The sequence below is a fragment of the Tiliqua scincoides genome, chromosome 1, assembly GCF_035046505.1.
Source record: "Tiliqua scincoides isolate rTilSci1 chromosome 1, rTilSci1.hap2, whole genome shotgun sequence".
In the NCBI taxonomy this organism is placed as follows: Eukaryota; Metazoa; Chordata; class Lepidosauria; order Squamata; family Scincidae; genus Tiliqua; species Tiliqua scincoides.
In genome coordinates, this window is record NC_089821.1 from 220,911,923 (window position 1) to 220,931,613 (window position 19,691).

Below are 19,691 nucleotides of genomic sequence, written 5' to 3' on the forward strand. Positions count from 1 at the left end.
CACTCTGGCTATATACAGTAATGCAGTTTCCTATAATATTAAAAAGAGCAAAATAAATTTTTTTCCCCTAGAAGAATGGGTTAACAAAATCCTCCCTTGTCTTAATCAAATTGTGTAAACAAGGGGGTCACTAAAACATGTGAAGACAAGGAACTAATCAAACCAACCCACCTAATTAATCTAATTAATTTTTGTCAGTGGTGAAAAGAGTACAAGGGTGTCTATTCTCCCAGAAATTTCATTCCCTTAAGGCCTCTTCACACACAAGTTTCACCAGACATACGAACAATGAATGCAACAAACATCTTGATGCCTACTAAAATCAGAATGATTTTAGATAGAGAGATGGATAGAGAGATACTCTTTACAATCTCACAAAACATCAGAACCAGGGGACATCCACTAAAATTGAGTGTTGGGAGAGTTAGAACAGACAAAAGAAAATATTTCTTTACTCAGCGTGTGGTTGGTCTGTGGAACTCCTTGCCACAGGATGTGGTGATGGCATCTGGCCTGGACACCTTTAAAAGGGAATTGAACAAGTTTCTGGAGGATAAATCCATTACGGGTTACAAGCCATGATGTGTATGTGCAACCTCCTGATTTTAGAAATGGGCTATGTCAGATGCAAGGGAGGGCACCAGGGTGCAGGCCTCTTGTTGTCTTGTGTGCTTCCTGGGGCATTTGGTGGGCCACTGTGAGATACAGTGGACTAGATGGGCATATGGCCTGATCCAGCAGGGTTGTTCTTGTGTTCTTAAGTGCTTCCAAGGCTGGTGGGTCATGGCCCACCAGTTTGAGAACTAGTGGATTTAAAACATGACAGTTTAGCAACAACAATATGGGTCTTTAATGTGTACCTAATAAAACTGTAATGTACGAAGTGGCCTTTAGTCATCTCTAGTGCACTCTAGATGCACTCATCTCTGGATGGTAGTGCTCAAGCTTAGCCCTGACCTGGTAAGTTTAGTACCATGACTCAAGCCCACTGATATGCTGAATATAACAGGAATCTGAAGACTAGGATGAGCTTGCAAAATACAGAATGAAACCAGGAAGACTTGAAAGAATGCAGTGGATGCACATTTTGCTACCTGAAGCTGCAAATCAAATGGTGCCCCCTCTCTTCTCCCCCCCTTTTTTTTTTTTACTTTTAACATCTCACATTCCCATTCTTTCCTTCTTTCATATCTCTCTCCTCTTCCTTCCTCTTCTAACAGGAAGAGAAGACGAAAACAGTGTGGTGGCATTTCCCTATCCCACTTCTGCAGTGAGCTAGCTTCTGGGTGGGCTGCCCTGAAGAGCTAGCTCACAATCTGCGACCTGAAACAATGCACTCCACAATAGGGACAGCCCTATACCCGATAGGCCATCTTCTCTGTTGTGAGAAGTATTTTGCCTTCAGAGGCTTTCCCACAGTGGAGGACACAGTGCTAAGTTTTGCAGGGCACCTCAATGCACCATGTAAGCTGCCTCTCCCTCTCGCAGTCAGAGCCATTCCAGCAGGCAAGAACAAAAAGGAGGCATCTCCCAGAATGACTCCTGGAATAGCTGACAGTGAGGGGGAGGAGCAGCTTACATGGCGCATTGAGGTGCCCTGCAAAACTTAGCACTTTGCCCCCTTCTCTGGGAACACCATTGGTTGCCTTCTCCAATTCCTAGACAGCTTGTGGTCAAGATAGGTGATTAAAAGGTGCCTTTTGCAAATTATCAAGCTGACAAACGAAAGCCCATGACACACATTTGTTTGCAATAAGAGGTCACAAGTATGATCATGCCTGCTTCCTGTGTGGTCTCCCACAATTCTTCATACTACTGCTACAGGATTTTTTGGTTGCTTTTTGTTTTAACACAACCAGGATTTAGGATGCAGTTTTCTTCTTTTAGGCCACCTGTGTGTATTTGTGTTTAAGGACTGACTACTGAATCATAACTATTTATTTAATCAATGCCAATTTGGAGGCTTTCCATCTGAGCATGAGCTGCTGCATATAAGCTTGTTACATCTGAATATGTTGTGAAACCAGCTTATTGGCCATTTCAAGAGATTAAGTGATAGCCAAAGAGGGTATTCTTTGAGTTTCTGTTATCAAAAGTTTGAGCAAATAAAAACTATAAATCCGATGTCGATAGGCTCATTCTAATCCTGGTCTTCATCTTGTATTCCACCTTTTCTCATTGATTAAACAGCTCTCATGTGCAGTGATACAATAAGATGAATGCAAAACTCATTTTGCAGGATGCCTTTTTGGAGATGCACTAGTAGTTAAGCTTAGTTAGATTTCAATTTATTTCTTTTACATTTATTAGCAATATTCATCATTCAGCCTGTGCATCTTATCCCTGTTCATATGTGAAAAATCTGTAGATGATTGCTCAGATAAAACTCTTCTGTAATTGGGATTCTGTCATTGGTCCCTGTCACTCCCAGTCAGCCCGTAGCCGTGGCTGATTGCATTAATGTTTCATCTTCTGTGATTCAGCAGTGCACCTCTTTGTTCAAAGTAAAAGCTCACCACTTTTGTCCTCAATTATGTTAATTTTTAGATTCATCTTGATTTGCCTTATCCGTTTTCAGATGCAGTCAGACGAAAATGATATATTGTCAAAGGAAGAGTAGCAAATGCTCCCCTGTGCCCTGAAAGAATTCTTTAAGGATTTTAGCATTTTTTACAAGACTATCGGTATTTTTAACCCCAGTCTTTCTATATCCACCCCTGCAATTTCTTTCACATGAAAAGAGGGAACACCTCCCTACAGATAGCCTTAGCTGACAAGTTATATAATTTTCTTTGCTATCACAGTGAAATCCTCTCCCACCAGACTGCAGCTTTCTCTTCTCCCTACCTTGTTGTCTTATCAGTAGCCATAAGACCTACAGTGATACCTTGTACTTTCATCTGGTTGGGGACCAGAGCATGGATAAAGTAAAAAATGGTTGAAAGTCAAAGCACAGCCTTATTTAGTTTACAAATTTATTTCAGCCAGTGACAAACGTAAATAACAACTATATATCAGATATGAATGTGTTTGAAACCTAAATGAACAGAAATAAAAGAAAAACAAACTTAAGAACTTTGTCAAACATTGTGGAAGGTTGGATGGAATTGGACAAAAGAGGAAAGCACGTGGATGAAGTCTGAAAATTTGAATGAGCAAAGCAATGAAAGTCATGTGGATGAAAGTCAAGGTATTGCTGTACTCATCTGACCAGGGACAGGAAATGCTTGCCCCTGAAGATAGCTTCAGGTGCTATCTAGCTTCAGGCAGCACCCAACCCCTGTAAGAGGAAAACTTCTCTGAGAGGTTCCTTTTCTTCTAAACGTGAACCGAGGGGGATTTAATTTACAAAATAAGTGGTATCAGAGAACTAATATTAGAAAGATTATTATTATTAGATAATATTTATGTACTGCTTTTCAACAAAAAAAAGTGGTTTACAGAGAAAATCAAATAAATAAATGGCTCCCTGTTCCTGTTTAGAATTGCAATCTAAAAAGGTGCATAAGAACACCAGCAAAGAGCCACTAGAAAAGACACTGTACTGGGGTGAAAAGGGACATACTCTCCCCCTGCTAAATATGAGAGAAACACCAACTGAACAAGTGCCTTTTTACCCACTTAGCAAAGTATTATGATAATGATGCCACTATCGCGTCCACAAAGCCGGCCAGCGGAACTGTTCCGTGTAGTGCGGGGTCTCCTCCATCAGACCCCACCAGTTGATCAGGAGGACCACACGGAGGTCCACTGTAACATGTTCACCAGGCACTTTGTGGATAAAATCGCTCGGATTCGCCATGACTCGGACTCCACATTGGCAATGTCTGGTGATGTCCCCAAGGCATCTGTCGGTCCCGGTGTGTGGGATTCTTTTCAGCTTCTCGAACCTGAGGATGTGGACAGGATCCTTTGGAGTGTGAGGTCGTCTACCTGCCTGCTCAACCTGTGCCCAGCATGGCTGATTAGATCTGCCCGAGAGGGACTGGCCAAGTGGACAGAGAGGGTAGTGAATTCATCCTTGAGGGAGGGGGTGTTGCCACTGGCTTTAAAGCAGGCCCTCTCCTGAAAAAGCCTTCTCTGGACCCTTCTAGATTAGATAATTATCAGCCAGTATCAAACCTCCCATTTCTGGGCAAAATGGTCAAGCGGGTGGTGGCGCCTCAGCTGCAGAATGCCTTGGCTGAAGCAGATTATCTGGATCCCTTTCAGTCTGGTTTCAGGCCGAGCTTTGGGATGGAGATAGCCTTGGTCACCTTGGTGGATGACCTACGCTGAGGACTGGATGGTGGGAGTGCATCCATGCTGGTCCTTTTGGACCTTTCAGCGGCTTTTGACACCACAGACCACGGTGTCCTTCTGGGACGGTTGGCTGAGTTGGGGATTGGAGGCACCGTTTTGCGGTGATTCTGCTCCTTCTTAGCTGACAGGTCCCAGATGGTGGTACTGGGGGACTCCGGCACCTTGGCCTTTAGAGCAGGGGTGTCCAAAGTTTTTGGCAGGAGGGCCACATCAGCTCTCTGACACTGTGTCGGGGGCCGGGGAAAAAAAAGAATTAATTTACATTGAAAATTTGAATAAATTTACATAAGTTTACATAAATGAATATATTAAAGATGAACTTATATGAATGAATGAAGGTCTTGCAATAGCTCAATGCCTATAAAAGGCCTTGCACAAAGCAAGGCTGGCTTTTCCTTTGCTGCCACTGCTGTATCACAAATGTGAAAGAGCAAGCTGTGGACGGAGCTCTCATCCCACAGCTCACACAAGAGGTCAAACAGTCGCCCTCACTCTGAGAGAAGTTGCATTGGGCCAGTGCAGGCTTCAACAAATCTCCAGAGGGCCAGAGGCTCTTTGGAGACTGGGGGCTCCTTGAGGGTCGCATTGAGAGGCCTCGAGGGCCACAAGTGGCCCCCGGGCCGGGGTTTGGGCAGCCCTGCTTTAGAGTGTGGGGTGCCGAGGGTTCTATTCTGTCCCCCGTATTATTTAACATCTATATGAAACTACTAGGAGAGGTAATCCGGGGATTTGGAGTTGGGTGCTATCAGTATGCTGATGACACTCAGCCCTATCTCCACCTGACTCCAGGGTGGCTGTCTCCGTCCTGGAGCACTGCCTGGAGGCAGTTGGGATCTGGATGAGGGTGAACAAGCTGAAATTAAATCCGGACAAGACAGAGGTCCTCCTGGTGCAGAAATCCACGATGTGGGTGCTGGACTATTGCCCTGCTTTGAATGGGGTTGCACTCCCCCTGAAAGAGCAGGTTTGCAGCTTGGGGGTTATCCTGAACTCACAGCTGCTCCTGGATGCCCAGGTGTTGGCTGTGGCCAGCAGCGCCTTTCCTCAGCTTTGATTGGTGTGCCAGCTGTGGCTATGCCTGCCTCAGTCGGAGCTGGCCACAGTAGTCCATGCCAAGGTGACATCAAGATTAGACTATTGCAGTGTGCTCTAGGTGGGGCTGCCCTTGAAGACAGTCCGGAAGTTGCAGCTAGTGCAGAATGCAGTGGCTTGAATGGTTGCTGTAGGTCGGCAGTTTGACTGTCACGCCACTGCTCCGGCGGCTACACTGGCTGCCTGTTCATTTCCTGGCCCAATTCAAGGTGCTGGTTTTGACCTTTAAAGCCCTAAACAGCTTAGGACCAGAGTATTTGAGAGACCACCTTCTACCATATATTCCAGCCCACTCTCTTCAGTCATCAGAGGGGGCCCTGTTCGTTGTGCCGTCATCAAGAGAGGTTAGGGGGATGGCGGCCAGAAATAGGGCCATCTCGGTGGTGGCACCTGTATTGTGGAATTCCTTCCCCTTTGAGTTGAGAACAGCTCCTTCACTGTTAATGTTCCGACGAGACCTGAAGACATTTTTATTTCAGCAAGCTTTTGATGCCTCATAGCCTGCTTTTAACAATTGTTTTTACTACTGTTTTATTGCTGCTGATTTTTTAAATTCTATTTATTGTTGTTGTTTTAATGCATTTTATGACTTTTAAATGTTGTTAGCTGCTTTGGGTGCCCTCCGGAGAGAAAGGCGGGTTACAAATCATATAAAATAAATAAATAAAATGATAATGCAGAGCAGGGTTTTCCCTGCCTTGCATGAACTGTTGACTATAACCTGCTGTTTAAAACAAGCCAGTGGCAGCCTCTAATCCTAGGACTCATTCCCTGTCAGACTGTTCCTTACAGTACCAAAAGCTGTACCCCCAACAGTGACGTTGTTAGAGGAGTACAGCCTGCACCAGGTGATGTGCACTGGGGGGAGTGGCACCACTGGTGACCAAAATAGCTAAAATTGTGGTTTATAGGAATATGGTATATACCATTTGATGTGCAATTTCCAGCAGAATGCAATGAAAAAAACGGAGTGAGATAACAAAAATGCAACTGTCTTATGTAATTAAGAGCGCAACCCTAACCCACTTTCCAGCAGTGACATAAGGGCAATGCAGCTCCTAGGTAAGGAAACAAACATTTCCTTACTTTAAGGAGGCCTCTGTGAGTGCCCCCTAACTGCAGGATGCAGCACACATCCCACTGGCACAGCTATGCTAGACTGGAAAGTGGGTTAGGATTTGGGCCTTAAAAGTACATTTCCTTCATTCAAAATGGACCAGTGGGACTAATTGTTTGAAGAGCCAATTAGATGTTATTATGACATAGCATACTCTGTCCAGTAACTGGCAATCATTGACATTTCACTATTTCTATTTGCATCCAAAAATATTGATTAAATTGAATATACACATTCTCAAAATTCTAAGTGGATGGTATATCTTCAAAACCAGTTAAATTTTATTTGTACTTTTCTGTGCAGGTGGCACAAATAGAGCTCTTGCTACTAAAAAAGATCAGTGTATGTGATGTGTGCATTAGCAGTTATTTGATTATTTCCACTTCTAAAAACTACATATGAATCCATTTATGACTTCCTCACATCAGTTGAAAAAGAGATGTTGGAAATCACCATTTAGTCTTGCTCCAGTTCGACGGGACAAAAAAACCCAAAATTCTCTAGAACAGTGGTTCTCACACATTTAGCACCGACCTACTTTTTAGAATGAGAATCTGTCAGAACCCATCGGAAGTGATATCACGATCAGAAGTGAGATTATCAAGCAGGAACATTTTTATTTGTACGTTTCCTAGGCTGTAATCCTAGGCTGCAGTCCTACCTACACTTACCCAGGAGTCAGTCCCATTGACTATCATTGTTCAAAGAATATACAGTGGTGCCTCGCATAACGAAATTAATCCGTTCCGCGACTCCTTTCGTTATGCGAGTTTTTCGTTTTACGAAGCGCGTTTTCCCATAGGAATGCATTGAAATTTAATTAATGCATTCCTATGGGCAAGAAAAGTCAGAACAAAGTCAAATTTGGTTTACAAAGTGTTTATTAAGTGCTCTTTAAAGGCATACATACTGTACAGAGGATTTCAAAAACGGGGGGGATGCTGAGTTGGGAGCTTGAAGGCTGTAATCCTGTGCACACTTTCCTGGGAGTAAGCACAATGGGACTTACTTCTGAGGAGACACGCACAGGATTGTGCTCTAAGCTGAGGAGGACAGAGCACTCAATTGCTTGCTTTTGCCGTGATCATGGGGGGAAACGTGAAGGAAATGGGGCAGTGAGAGGGTGAATGAGCGATGGGGGGATGCTGAGTGGGGAGTTTGAAGGCTGTAATCCTGTGCACACTTTCCTGGGAGCAAGCACAATGGGATTTACTTACATAAACTGACATGAAGATCCTCCCCTTACTAGGGTGGATGGGATCATACAGTGACATGAAGATCCGCCCCTTACTAGGGTGGATGGGATCATAAAGTGACATGAAGATCCGCCCCTTACTAGGGTGGATGGGATCATAAAGTGACATGAAGATCCGCCCCTTACCAGGGTGAACGGGATCATACAGTGACATGAAGATCCGCCCCTTACTAGGGTGGATGGGATCATAAAGTGACATGAAGATCCGCCCCTTACTAGGGTGAACGGGATCATACAGTGACATGAAGATCCGCCCCTTACTAGGGTGGATGGGATCATAAAGTGACATGAAGATCCGCCCCTTACTAGGGTGAATGGGATCATAAAGTGACATGAAGATCCGCCCCTTACTAGGGTGAACGGGATCATAAACGGACATGAAGATCCCCCCTTAAGACAAACCAAAACAAAACAAAAATTCGTTATGCGAATCATAAGTCATAAAAATTCATTGTGCGAGTTACCAAACTTCACACAATGCTTTCATTCTGCGGATTTTTCGCTGCGCGGGGCATTCGTTATGCGAGGTACCACTGTACATAGTATTTATTTATTTATTTATACAGGTATTTATATATCGCCTTTCTTCGGTCCTCAGATTTCTCCTCAGACTTTAATCCAAGGCGGTTTACATAGGCAGGCTGTTCTAAACCCCCTGTAGGGATTTTTACAATTGAATAGTTCTAGTCTTTCATAGAACTCCTTCCAGCTGGATTCCTTCCTGATCTGACCTCTCTCTGGCCCTTCGCCTCCCACACTCCACTTGACGGCAACTCCTCTCTGCCACTGAGGGTCAGCTCATCAGTATATCAGCGTGTCGTCAGTTCTCGGGTACTTCCGGTAGTTTCGAACTGGCAGCCTCAGATCTTCAGGCATACAAGGCGGCAGCTCTACCAGCTGAGCCAGACCTCCTGCCCTGCCTTTAGTAGCTTGTTAAAGTACAGGTCTGTAACATTTCCCCAAATGTAGTTGCATACCATGGTAGCATCAAGTCCAATATATTAAAAATAAAATATTGAAATGAAATTGGCTTGCATCCCACCTGAAATTAGCTAGCAACCCACCTAGTGGGTCCTGACCCACAGTTTGAGAAACACTGCTCTAGAATGTCATGTTGGCAACCTTCAGTCTCAAAAGACAATGGTATCGCGCTCTGAAAGGTGGTTCTGGAATAGCGTCTAGTGTGGCTGAAAAGGCCAATTCGGGAGTGGCAGTCCCTTCCACACTGAGGGCAAGTGCAGTCTGTCCCTGGTCTGTCTCCCTGGCTATGGGCCTTCCTTCTTTGCCTCTTTGCCTCAGTCTGTTGGCCAAGTGTCTCTTCAAACTGGGAAAGGCCATGCTGCACAGTCTGCCCCCAAGCGGGCCGCTCAGAGGCCAGGGTTTCCCACCTGTTGAGGTCCACTCCTAAGGCCTTCAGATCCCTCTTGCAGATGTCCTTGTATCGCAGCTGTGGTCTACCTGTAGGGCGCTTTCCTTGCACGAGTTCTCCATAGAGGAGATCCTTTGGGATCCGGCCATCATCCATTCTCACGACATGACTGAGCCAACACAGGTGTCTCTGTTTCAGCAGTGCATACATGCTAGTGATTCCAGCTTGTTCCAGGACTGTGTTGTTTGGAACTTTGTCCTGCCAGGTGATGCCGAGGATGCGTCGGAGGCAGCGCATGTGGAAAGCGTTCAGTTTCCTCTCCTGTTGTGAGCGAAGAGTCCATGAGTCGCTGCACTACAAAAGTGTACTCAGGACGCAAGCTCTGTAGACCTGGATCTTGGTATATTCTGTCAGCTTCTTGTTGGACCAGACTCTCTTTGTGAGTCTGGAAAACGTGGTAGCTGCTTTACCGATGCACTTGTTTAGCTCGGTATCGAGAGAAAAAGTGTCGGAGATCGTTGAGCCAAGGTACACAAAGTCATGGACAACCTCCAGTTCATGCGCAGAGATTGTAATGCAGGGAGGTGAGTACACATCCTGAACCATGACCTGTGTTTTCTTCAAGCTGATTGTCAGTCCAAAATCTTGGCAGGCCTTGCTAAAACGATCCATGAGCTGCTGGAGATCTTTGGCAGAGTGGGTAGTGATAGCTGCATCGTCGGCAAAGAGGAAGTCACGCAGACATTTCAGCTGGACTTTGAACTTTGCTCTCAGTCTGGAGAGGTTGAAGAGCTTTCCATCTGATCTGGTCCGGAGATAGATGCCTTCTGTTGCAGTTCCAAAGGCCTGCTTCAGCAGGACAGCGAAGAAAATCTCAAACAAGGTTGGTGCAAGAACTCAGCCCTGCTTCACTCCGCTTCGGATGTCAAAGGGGTCTGATGTGGAGCCATCGAAGACAACAGTGCCCTTCATGTCCTTGTGGAAAGATCTGATGATGCTGAGGAGCCTGGGTGGACATCCGATCTTGGGGAGAATCTTGAAGAGGCCGTCCCTGCTGACCAGGTCGAAAGCCTTCGTGAGATCTAGGAAGGCTATAAAGAGTGGCTGTCGTTGCTCCCTGCATTTCTCCTGCAGTTGTCTAAGGGAGAATACCATATCAGTGGTGGACCTGATGTTATACCTGATACTCTAGAATGATGTTATACCAAATACATTTGAATTGCACTCTTCGTACGATGTCTTTTTGCCATTTCTCACAATGAGAATAACTAATATGATTTGTGCTGTTAATAATGGAAATGCTGCTCCAGATTGCTATATACTGTCAGTACTGACATCTGAACTTCTTAACTGCCAGAGGATCAATGGGTTGCAGTACAGCAAAGCACAGCCACTGGGACATAATGACATTGTGCTGTACTGCAAGCTTTGCCAGCAATGTGGCTGGCTAATTACATTGTGCGATGGTGGCGCGAGGACAATATTAAGCATTCTCACACATGGTAAAGCCGTGTAAGACATTACCAGGAAACAGGATTTCAGTCATCATAGGAAAGCCTGTCATATTTTAGCCACAAAACAGCTTGCTTTGCAAGTGAAGCATAATGTATCAACAAGATGGAATTCTGGTTTCTACAGGCTAGAGTGCCCACTCCGAACAAGGAAGCTATACATGATTATTGCCTAGAGCTTGTGGCACAATGCGAGCAACTCAGCATTTAGCAATAATGGAAAATGTCTGTCTCATTTTCATTCCTCTTGGAGAAAAAAAAGTCACAACATGATGTCCCAAAACAATTCTGCTGTGGGCCAGCTCTTTAACCTCAACGTTCTCCAACATTACCTTGTCTGTAATAATATGTTTATAGAACTTTTTTAAAGGGCAATAAGAATTCAAGGGAGACAGAGAATATCAAAGAGAAAGAGAGAAATCCTTTTGATTTTACTTCTTGAAAATGGCAATCTACATTATTTCTACTTGAATGTTCATAAACGGGCTAAGGTTTTTAAACTGGTCTTGCTACATCTCATACACTGTTTCATCCATCATGCAGAGCAATATCTTGGGTTTTTTGTACATGTGCACATGTATGCACAGACAGGTCAGTCATGAGTTGGCAAAAAGTATGTTGTGAAGCCAGATGGGTAAGAAAATAGCACTGGTAACAAAGCATTACAGCAGGGTGACTTTCTCATCTTTTCAGTGCCTCTTTGGATTCTTCATGCAATTCAGGAGTTAGCAGGCCCTAACTGTCCAATACTATAAATTGACTTGAGTTTTTGAGGTATTTATGACAACTTCTCCTTTATACAGGAAATACTTACATCAACACTGTCACTAATATATGCTGGACGCTGCTGAACAGTAAAGAAAAGTCATTCAGGAGCTTTCTTTGCCAGCTATTTTCAACCAAGTCTACTTTATTAAGGGTGCAATCCTAACCCCTTATGTCAGTGCTTTCCAGCTTTCCAGTGCTTTCCAGCACTGACATAAAGGCAATGTAGCTCTGAGGTTAGGGAACAAACATTCCCTTACTTTGAGGAGGACTCCATGAGTGACATCCAACTGCAGGATGCAGAACACGTCCCATTGGCACTGCTATGCCAGTGCTGGAAAGCACTGACATAAGGGGTTAGGATTGTACCCTAAATCTCAGATGTATTCTGTTTTATGCCACCTCACCAAGGCCCAAAGAAAATCAGATCTCCAGTAAAGGATGAATGATAATGAAAACACTCCAACCAGCCACAACAGTTTCTTCACTACACTCCTAACATATTCCATATGCAAACAAGCAAATAAAATAAAGAACCCATGGACAACCAGCAGCTATTTCCACGTTTCTGTTAATGTAAATGGCTATGCAGTTATAATATCATGGTATATATTATGGGTGGGTAGTTAGATGTGACCAATTCTCAAAAAACAATGACAGCGACTCACAGTAAGGAGTGAGCAGGTTTACTGCAAATTGCCTGGATTCGCTGGATAGGAAAACAGACAGGGCAAGACTGAATGAACAGGCAACGTGAACAAACTCATTATTCCTTATTCAGAAAAACAAACCTTGACATTGTGTCCTATAACAACTGCATACAGTCCAAAGATGCAATTTTGATTATTGCACAGTAGTATCTGCCAATGTTAAGAATGCTGCCCAAGTAATGAATAGGCCTCTAAGAATTTCACTCAACGTCTTGCTATAACAGTTTTATCCCAATGCTATAAAGTAATACTAATGTGGCCAGTGCCAATAAGGGTATTGACAGCAGATATACATAATGAAGCATCCATATCATATACTTTTCCTCGACACTCAGTCGTAACCTAGTCAGGAATACTTCCTCTTCGAACAGTAAGCATTCTTATGATATATAGGAAGCAATATGCTAGTCTAGTACAAAACAAGACAACGATGCGTTATTTATCGAGCTCTCACAAGCCTTGATTATCCCGGCTTTTTCTGCAGTCAGGCTGCTTGGCACAGCATGCAACAGCTTCCATATTTTGTTGCTGGTTTCCTGTGTTAAACATGTCAACATTTTACATTTCAGCTATGAAAGCGAGAGAGATTGGTCAGATGAATAGCAATGAAGGGGGGAGAACAATGCATAGTGGTAATACCTTGGGAAATCAAATTAGTATTTTTATGAGTAAAATAAAAAATGAAAAGGATTAGCCAACAGCAAAGCCAGTTGATGCAGGCATTCTTATGTATGCAGCATTTGTAATTGCACAATATTTTTCCCTGCATTCCAGTCTGAGTCAAATAAAATCTGTATAGAGAGTGTGAATTGTCCAATATTAATCTCCTTACAAGTGTATTCAGATGCTCCAGAGACGCAAAGGACAACACTGCAGGTCATTTAAATAGCATTGTCAGTGTATGGTAAGGGACAGTATTTTAGGGAAATATTAGTTATTCCAGAATATGACGCCTACACAGAATGTGTTGATAAATGTCCTTCGTTCTAACAATGATGTGAGATGGGCACAATCATTTCTACCTTATAGATGAGAAAAGTAGGACAGTGTGAAATAGTGGCTATAAAGAGTGCCCCTTTATTTGTATCCAAAATAATCCAAATGATTTGCTTAAAAATGAGCAAGTACTTAGAAGCCTGATATGCATGGAATTTTACCAAAACCCAAACCTATACCTCTGAGACCATCTAGACCAGGGATGTCAAACACAAGGCCCGTGGGCTGGTAGCTGCTTACTGGCCCACATGATAAGCGTTCTTACAGTGACATGCCCACAGCTTGAGTAAGCCCCATGGATGAACTTTAATTTGTACCAAGAACTCATAGACCAAGTCCAAACATCTAACTACAATCCCACAATGGCACTCAGTGCACAAAAATAGAATGATTCTGTCACTCTACTTGAGACCTGTATTTTCACAGCAGTGTATTCCTTATAAACCAAACTCTTGCCAATTGTCACACCTTTTGCTATTGTGGCAACAATGTTCTTGGCTGGATGTCATACAATCATTGCTGTGGTTTAGGAAGAGAATGAATCTGACACCCTGCATCATGAGTTTTCCTGTGGCTCAGGTAGGTAATAGCAGGCCCACAGTTCAGGTCACACATTGGGATGAGGAGACACACAACCACCAGTCACCCTGTACTATTCATAAATTACAAATGCATATGCAAGCAAAACAAAATCTGTTATTTGTAGAAGCCTATGCGCATTCCTTGTTGATGTCAAAAGCATTTGAGAAGTTACTCTTAGGGACCAATTCTATCCAACCTTCCAGCACTGATGAAGCCATGATAACGGGATGTGCACTGCATCCTGTGTTGGGGGGGGGGGAGTCACAGAGATTTCCTCAAGGTAAGGGTATGTTTGTTCCCTTACCTTGGGGCTGCATTGCCGTTGCATCAGTGCTGGAAAGTTGGAAAAGATTGGGCCCACAGATATTATGTTTATAATGTGGGAAGCAGCCCTGAACTGGTACTTCAAATTTTGGTCTCACTGTACAGCACATATCTCCCATACATTTGAAAGATTTGTCTATAAAAAATCCTTAAGAGGACTATGCCGAATACTCTATTCTTTTGCAGGGAGCACTTGCAGAGGAGCACTGCAATTTATTGAATGGGACAATACATAAGCTGTGAAATATTTTTAAACCAAGCAACTTCAGACTCAAAATAATGATACATAAGGCAACTAAATAAATTTTGATTTTCATTTCTACAGGGTGAAATAAGAGAAAAATGATTTGTGGCTTGCTTATTTTAGCCAGTCCTGAAAGTTTGATATGGAAGTGTTCCTTATCATTTGGTCAATCTTGTTACCTATGAATTTTGCATAAATATATATACACATACACAGCACTTTATACTTCTGCTCCAGCTATGAGGAGCACTATGTTTTACATGCACCACTGCCTGGATAGATACAAAGTTCTACCAAGGTCAACAGATGCTAACCAACTCATAGAAAAATGTTACTACAATCAAGTATTCTTCAGAATTATCAGTACAGACAACTGGAAAGAGTTCTTCCATAGCCAAGCAAGACACACAATTTTTTGTAATCCCAGTACTGGCATGAAATGTAGACATAATAATGTTAAACATCAGTCAGTCCCTCTAGCCCATAATTCTGGAGAGAAAAATGTTCTGCTTTGGTATGTAAAGCTCAGGAGCATTAGCCTGAGGAAATAAGCGACATATATAACTTGACTTCTGACATCAAATTTACCACTGTCACTTGTTCTACATTACTGAGTGGCGCCTTCCAGTTTAATTAGACATTTGTATAGTTTTAAAAATGGGCAACCTGTCCTATCTCTTGGTTTCATGAATAATAAAAATACTGCTTAAATATAGAAATCTAAGACACTAAAATGTCTCCTTTCTTATTCTTGGTCACAAAAACCGGTTTAAAAGGAATGGCAGTAGAAACAGCACTTCCAGAAACAGGAAATCTATACATTCAGAAAAAGTACACGGTACAGACTTCCTCGGGGATCACATATTTTAATTTTCTATCACACCAAAGTAACGTCCTGCACACAGAAAATTAGCAAGTTTGGAAGGCTAGAACCTTCTTCCGGACACACCAGCTTTCCAGAGGCAGGGAGATTTTGATGCTGAGCACCATTCAGTCATTCTGAAATGGCACACGCCTAGGAGGACTATACTAAATTGTCCCCGTCCCCCCAAATACCGCAAGACTTTGCTAAATCTTGATGGGATGAGTTCCAGGGCCATGGACCAACCATACAAAAGACCCCTTTACAAGTCCTAATTTTTCTTATGTGGTGAATGGAAAGTGCTGCTGACTGACACTATTCATGATGGAACTTCAGGGACGAAGGAAGTCTCTGGGTTTGTATAATCCATTCCACTTCTCTTTTAGCCACTTGTTTAAATTCAATTTTAATTCAACACAGTTATGCTTTCTGCATTAATCTTCATTGATTTGTTGTACACACACAGTGTCATTTTACTTACTGAACTCTTCCCTGCCATCTCCCTCCCTCCTCCCTCCCTAAATCTGTTTAAAGTAAGTGCTGCTAATAAAACAACAAATCCTTTGGCTCTGGAACCTTTTCCATTTTGCTGACTCCTGGGAGTTTTAAAAAGAGTCAAAGCTCTTGGCTTGTCATTTGCACAGTTCCACTCTTCACTATAACTACTTAGATCAGCAACTTCACAAACCAATTAAAGCAGAGCATTCTGGGACACACATACTTTACATGACAAAGTGGTCATTTCTATACCGCAGCACTGAATTAAAATTGTTTATTGGGATTCTGGCACGATGAGCAGTTCAGAGTCAACAATGAGAAAGGGCAATTCAGAGTCTGTTCCCCCCCCTTCTTTGTAATCTTAACTGATTTCCCAGAAGTTATTAGGAATGTGCACATTTCTTACCCCACAGCCTATTCCACTGCTTGGTTCACAAACAATTCTTCTTGTTTCGGGTTCGGGCAGCAGGCCGGCTCCGCATCCTGGGGTGGGACACAGCACACCACCCATCTGCAGAACACACTCTTCTGCACCATATTTCTGGTAACGGTTGTACTGCAAGCAAATAAAATATTGTGCAGTTTAATAAGCCTTAAAATATTCACTGACTTACAAATAGTAATGGTGCAAACTTACACTTCTGAAATGTCAGTCTAAGCAGGGTACAATGTGGCATCCTAACCTAAATTTCCTCCAGATGAGAAAGAGACCCCAAATGTCAGCAAAATGTTGCACTGACATCAGAGCTGGTGTAGGAATTTAAAAAGCCATAGAAAACAATGGGTAAAGGGGGGGGGCATAAGAACATAAGAACAGCCCCACTGGATCAGGCCATAGGCCCATCTAGTCCAGCTTCCTGTATCTCACAGCGGCCCACCAAATGCTCCAGGGAGCACACCAGATAACAAGAGACCTCATCCTGGTGCCCTCCCTTGAATCTGGCATTCTGACATAGCCCATTTCCAAAATCAGGAGGTTGCGCATACACATCATGGCTTGTACCCCGTAATGGATTTTTCCTCCAGAAACTTGTCCAATCCCCTTTTAAAGGCGTCCAGGCCAGTCGCCATCACCACATCCTGTGGCAAAGAGTTCCACAGACCAACCACACACTGAGTAAAGAAATATTTTCTTTTGTCTGTTCTAACTCTCTCAACACTCAATTTTCGTGGATGTCCCCTGGTTCTGGTCCCCCTGGTTCTGGTCCCCCTGGTTCCCCAGGATGTCCCCTGGTTCCCCAGGAACCAGGTCCCCCAGGTTCTCCTGGTTCCCAGGATGTCCCCTGGTTCTGGTGTCCCCTGGTTCTGGTGTTATGTGAGAGGGTAAAGAGCATCTCTCTATCCACTCTGTCCATCCCCTGCATAATCTTGTATGTCTCAATCATGTCCCGCCTCAATAATGTCCCCCCTCAGGCACCTCAGGGGCACCTCAAGGGCACCCTGCCCCCCTCAGGGGCAGAAAATGTTCCCACTAACCTCCTTGCTCTGCCTACATTGCTGCTGTGCAGCACAGGATACAGATCACACTTTGTAGCCATTCACAGCACACCAATACTAAAGCCCCTGTCAAGGAGAGCAGATCTCAGGTAACAGAGTACATGTGGCATGGAGCCTTACCTCTCTGGCCTTATGTTGTATATGCTTAGAGCACTCTCTGGCCTTATGTTGTATATACTTAGAGCACACACATACAGGGGAACTGTGGTGATGGGAAACAATGGAGAAAGGAAAGATGAAGATAGAAAACAGATCCCAAATTGGGGATTTAGCTCTTGAATGCTTTGCAGCTTTTGTCCTGAAAAGAATGTCAAAGTGCCAGTAGTTGTGTTAAAACATGCTTTCATAAGGAGCATAGGATCAGTCCTGCAATTTGCCATTCACCTGCTTGCCTGAGGCAAGAAGACAGCTGCATATCTCTTGGTGTTACCAAAAACAAAAGCAGAAAATTAAACGCCGCCATTGTGCAGTCTTACATTTCCTTAATTAGAGCACAAGGGGAGGAAATGTGGAAATCTGGGGTGAGGAAGAGGAGCACCTAGTGGAAGGGACGGCAACCGCTCCTTGAAACCTAATTGCAACCTAGCATAAGACCTGTGTCTGCAGACTCTGGCCAAATGGGAAGCTCAAACACAACAAATCACTATATTGTGTCCATTGTGCATAAAACCAACATAATTTTTCAAGAATTTAAGTGCAGAATTTATCTATTTTAAACTATGCTTGAGTTTCCTGCAGAAAGTGAGCTAAGTGCTCTCCTTCATTTTGTTGGCTTTGAACTGAATCATTGATAACTGTGCCCACACTGAGCTCTAGCGCTGTTTTTCATCAGAAAAGAAAGAAGAATGGCTCAAGGTGAGGGGAACAGACTGTCTTATGCTATCTTATAAGTACCTAAGAGTATTTTACAGATACAAATAATGGCTGCACTACAGTTGAAAGGCTGCCAAAATGTTCATTATCAATACTCAGTTGATAAAGGAAAACGTTTCTTAGCCTCCAGTGTAGTATAAGTAGCTCTGTTGATTTACAAAAAATGCATGTACTAATAATACGTTTTTAAAAAATCAATGCTCTCATTGTAAGTTATAAGCAAGAGAATTGATTTACTGGATTCAATTTGGGGGAAAGTCATATTTTGTGAGGGAATTTGACATTTTCTACTGGCTCAGTATAGAAATCATGCCAAATCATTATGCTATTACAGTACCATCAAGAATTATTTTTACACTACCAAAGCCAAATGAATGGATGAATGGTTGAATCTGAAAACAGAAGATTCTGCTAAATGTATTCATATGTTTCACTAGCCAGTCATAACTATCTCCTGCTTCTGGAGTTGTACGTTTTCACATTAAGTTTCACTCTTAAATTTCTTCATATTTTTTTTAGACTGAAAATCATATACTGTATATAAATATCTTGGTGTAACAAAAATTGTATTGCTATGAAATTACTGTATATTCAATCACTCTTTATTGGCTTAGAGCCCAATCCTATGTATGTCTACTCAGAAGTAAGCCCCATTGTAATCAATGGGTTTACTCTCCAGTAAGTGTGGATGGGATTGCAGATAGGATTGCAGACTTAAAGGCACATTCATAAGGAGTTTTTAAAAACGGAATCTTTGTAATACATCCTCAAACCACTCACTCCAAAGTATTCCTGCAGCTGCTTTGAGGAAAGTGGTTTCAGATAATAGTGATATGTGCACACATCGATTCTGATTCAATGACTTTGGTTTCAGTCTCTCCTACAGGTGCACACAGGGCAGCCTTTATGTTCCTGAAGTCCCACATGCACAACGATCCATCTGGAAATTAGAGTCGCCATGGGTTTGTCATACTTATTTTGAGAACATGACATGACATGCATCCCAAGCCAGACTGAAGGAAGGACAAAACAATGTCACTTCAGCTGACTGAAGAACAAAGCATATGAGGATCAGAACCTCATTTTAGCCTTGACTTGGACAAGGAAGAAAATGTCTGCTTTTGTACTCCTTTTTTTATGAATAGTGCAGGGGGAGCACTCAAAAAACATCAAACTGCAGTAGGGGAAGAATTAACTTAGCCCCCACTTTGGTTTCTGGCCCAATTGTGTTGCCCCAAACATCAATTTATCACCTATTTCCCATTAAGCTAGAAAGCTGAAATTTGGCGTGGTTGTTATTGATAGATCACTAACCAAAACTACATTGTGAAACAGACTGTGTTTTACATAGACGGTGGTAAAACTGCCCATGCAGGATTCAGTTGATACAGTGGATAAAAACAGATCAGACAGTGAACTACCTTGTTAAATTTCTCAACACATCAAATCCCACTGGTAGCCCACCTCTTTACTTTAAAAGTTGGTGCACTCATAACGTTGTTGCTTAATTTGAACCCACTGAAACTTTGTAATGGCACAAGCCTTCAAATCAAGGTCCTCCAGCACAATGCCACTAAGGCTATAGTTTTTTACAGGATGTGCAGAAGGGTGAAACTGCATTTTTTCCATGCATTCCAATCATTCCGTCAGTCTAACATTTCAAATTTAAAAGACTGCAATTCCTGCCCACAGTA

At 43.0% G+C, this 19,691-nt stretch overlaps 1 protein-coding gene across 3 annotated transcripts in view; it reads right to left on the minus strand.

Annotated features, from left to right (window-relative positions):
- PRKN (parkin RBR E3 ubiquitin protein ligase) overlaps nt 1–19,691 on the minus strand; it is an 862,188-nt gene that overhangs the window by 105,684 nt on the left and 736,813 nt on the right. For all 3 annotated transcript variants that reach the window (XM_066616280.1, XM_066616288.1, XM_066616297.1), the window contains one exon: nt 16,034–16,183. In XM_066616280.1, coding sequence (XP_066472377.1) covers nt 16,034–16,183 — 150 coding nt within the window. The remainder of the gene's footprint in view (nt 1–16,033; nt 16,184–19,691) is intronic.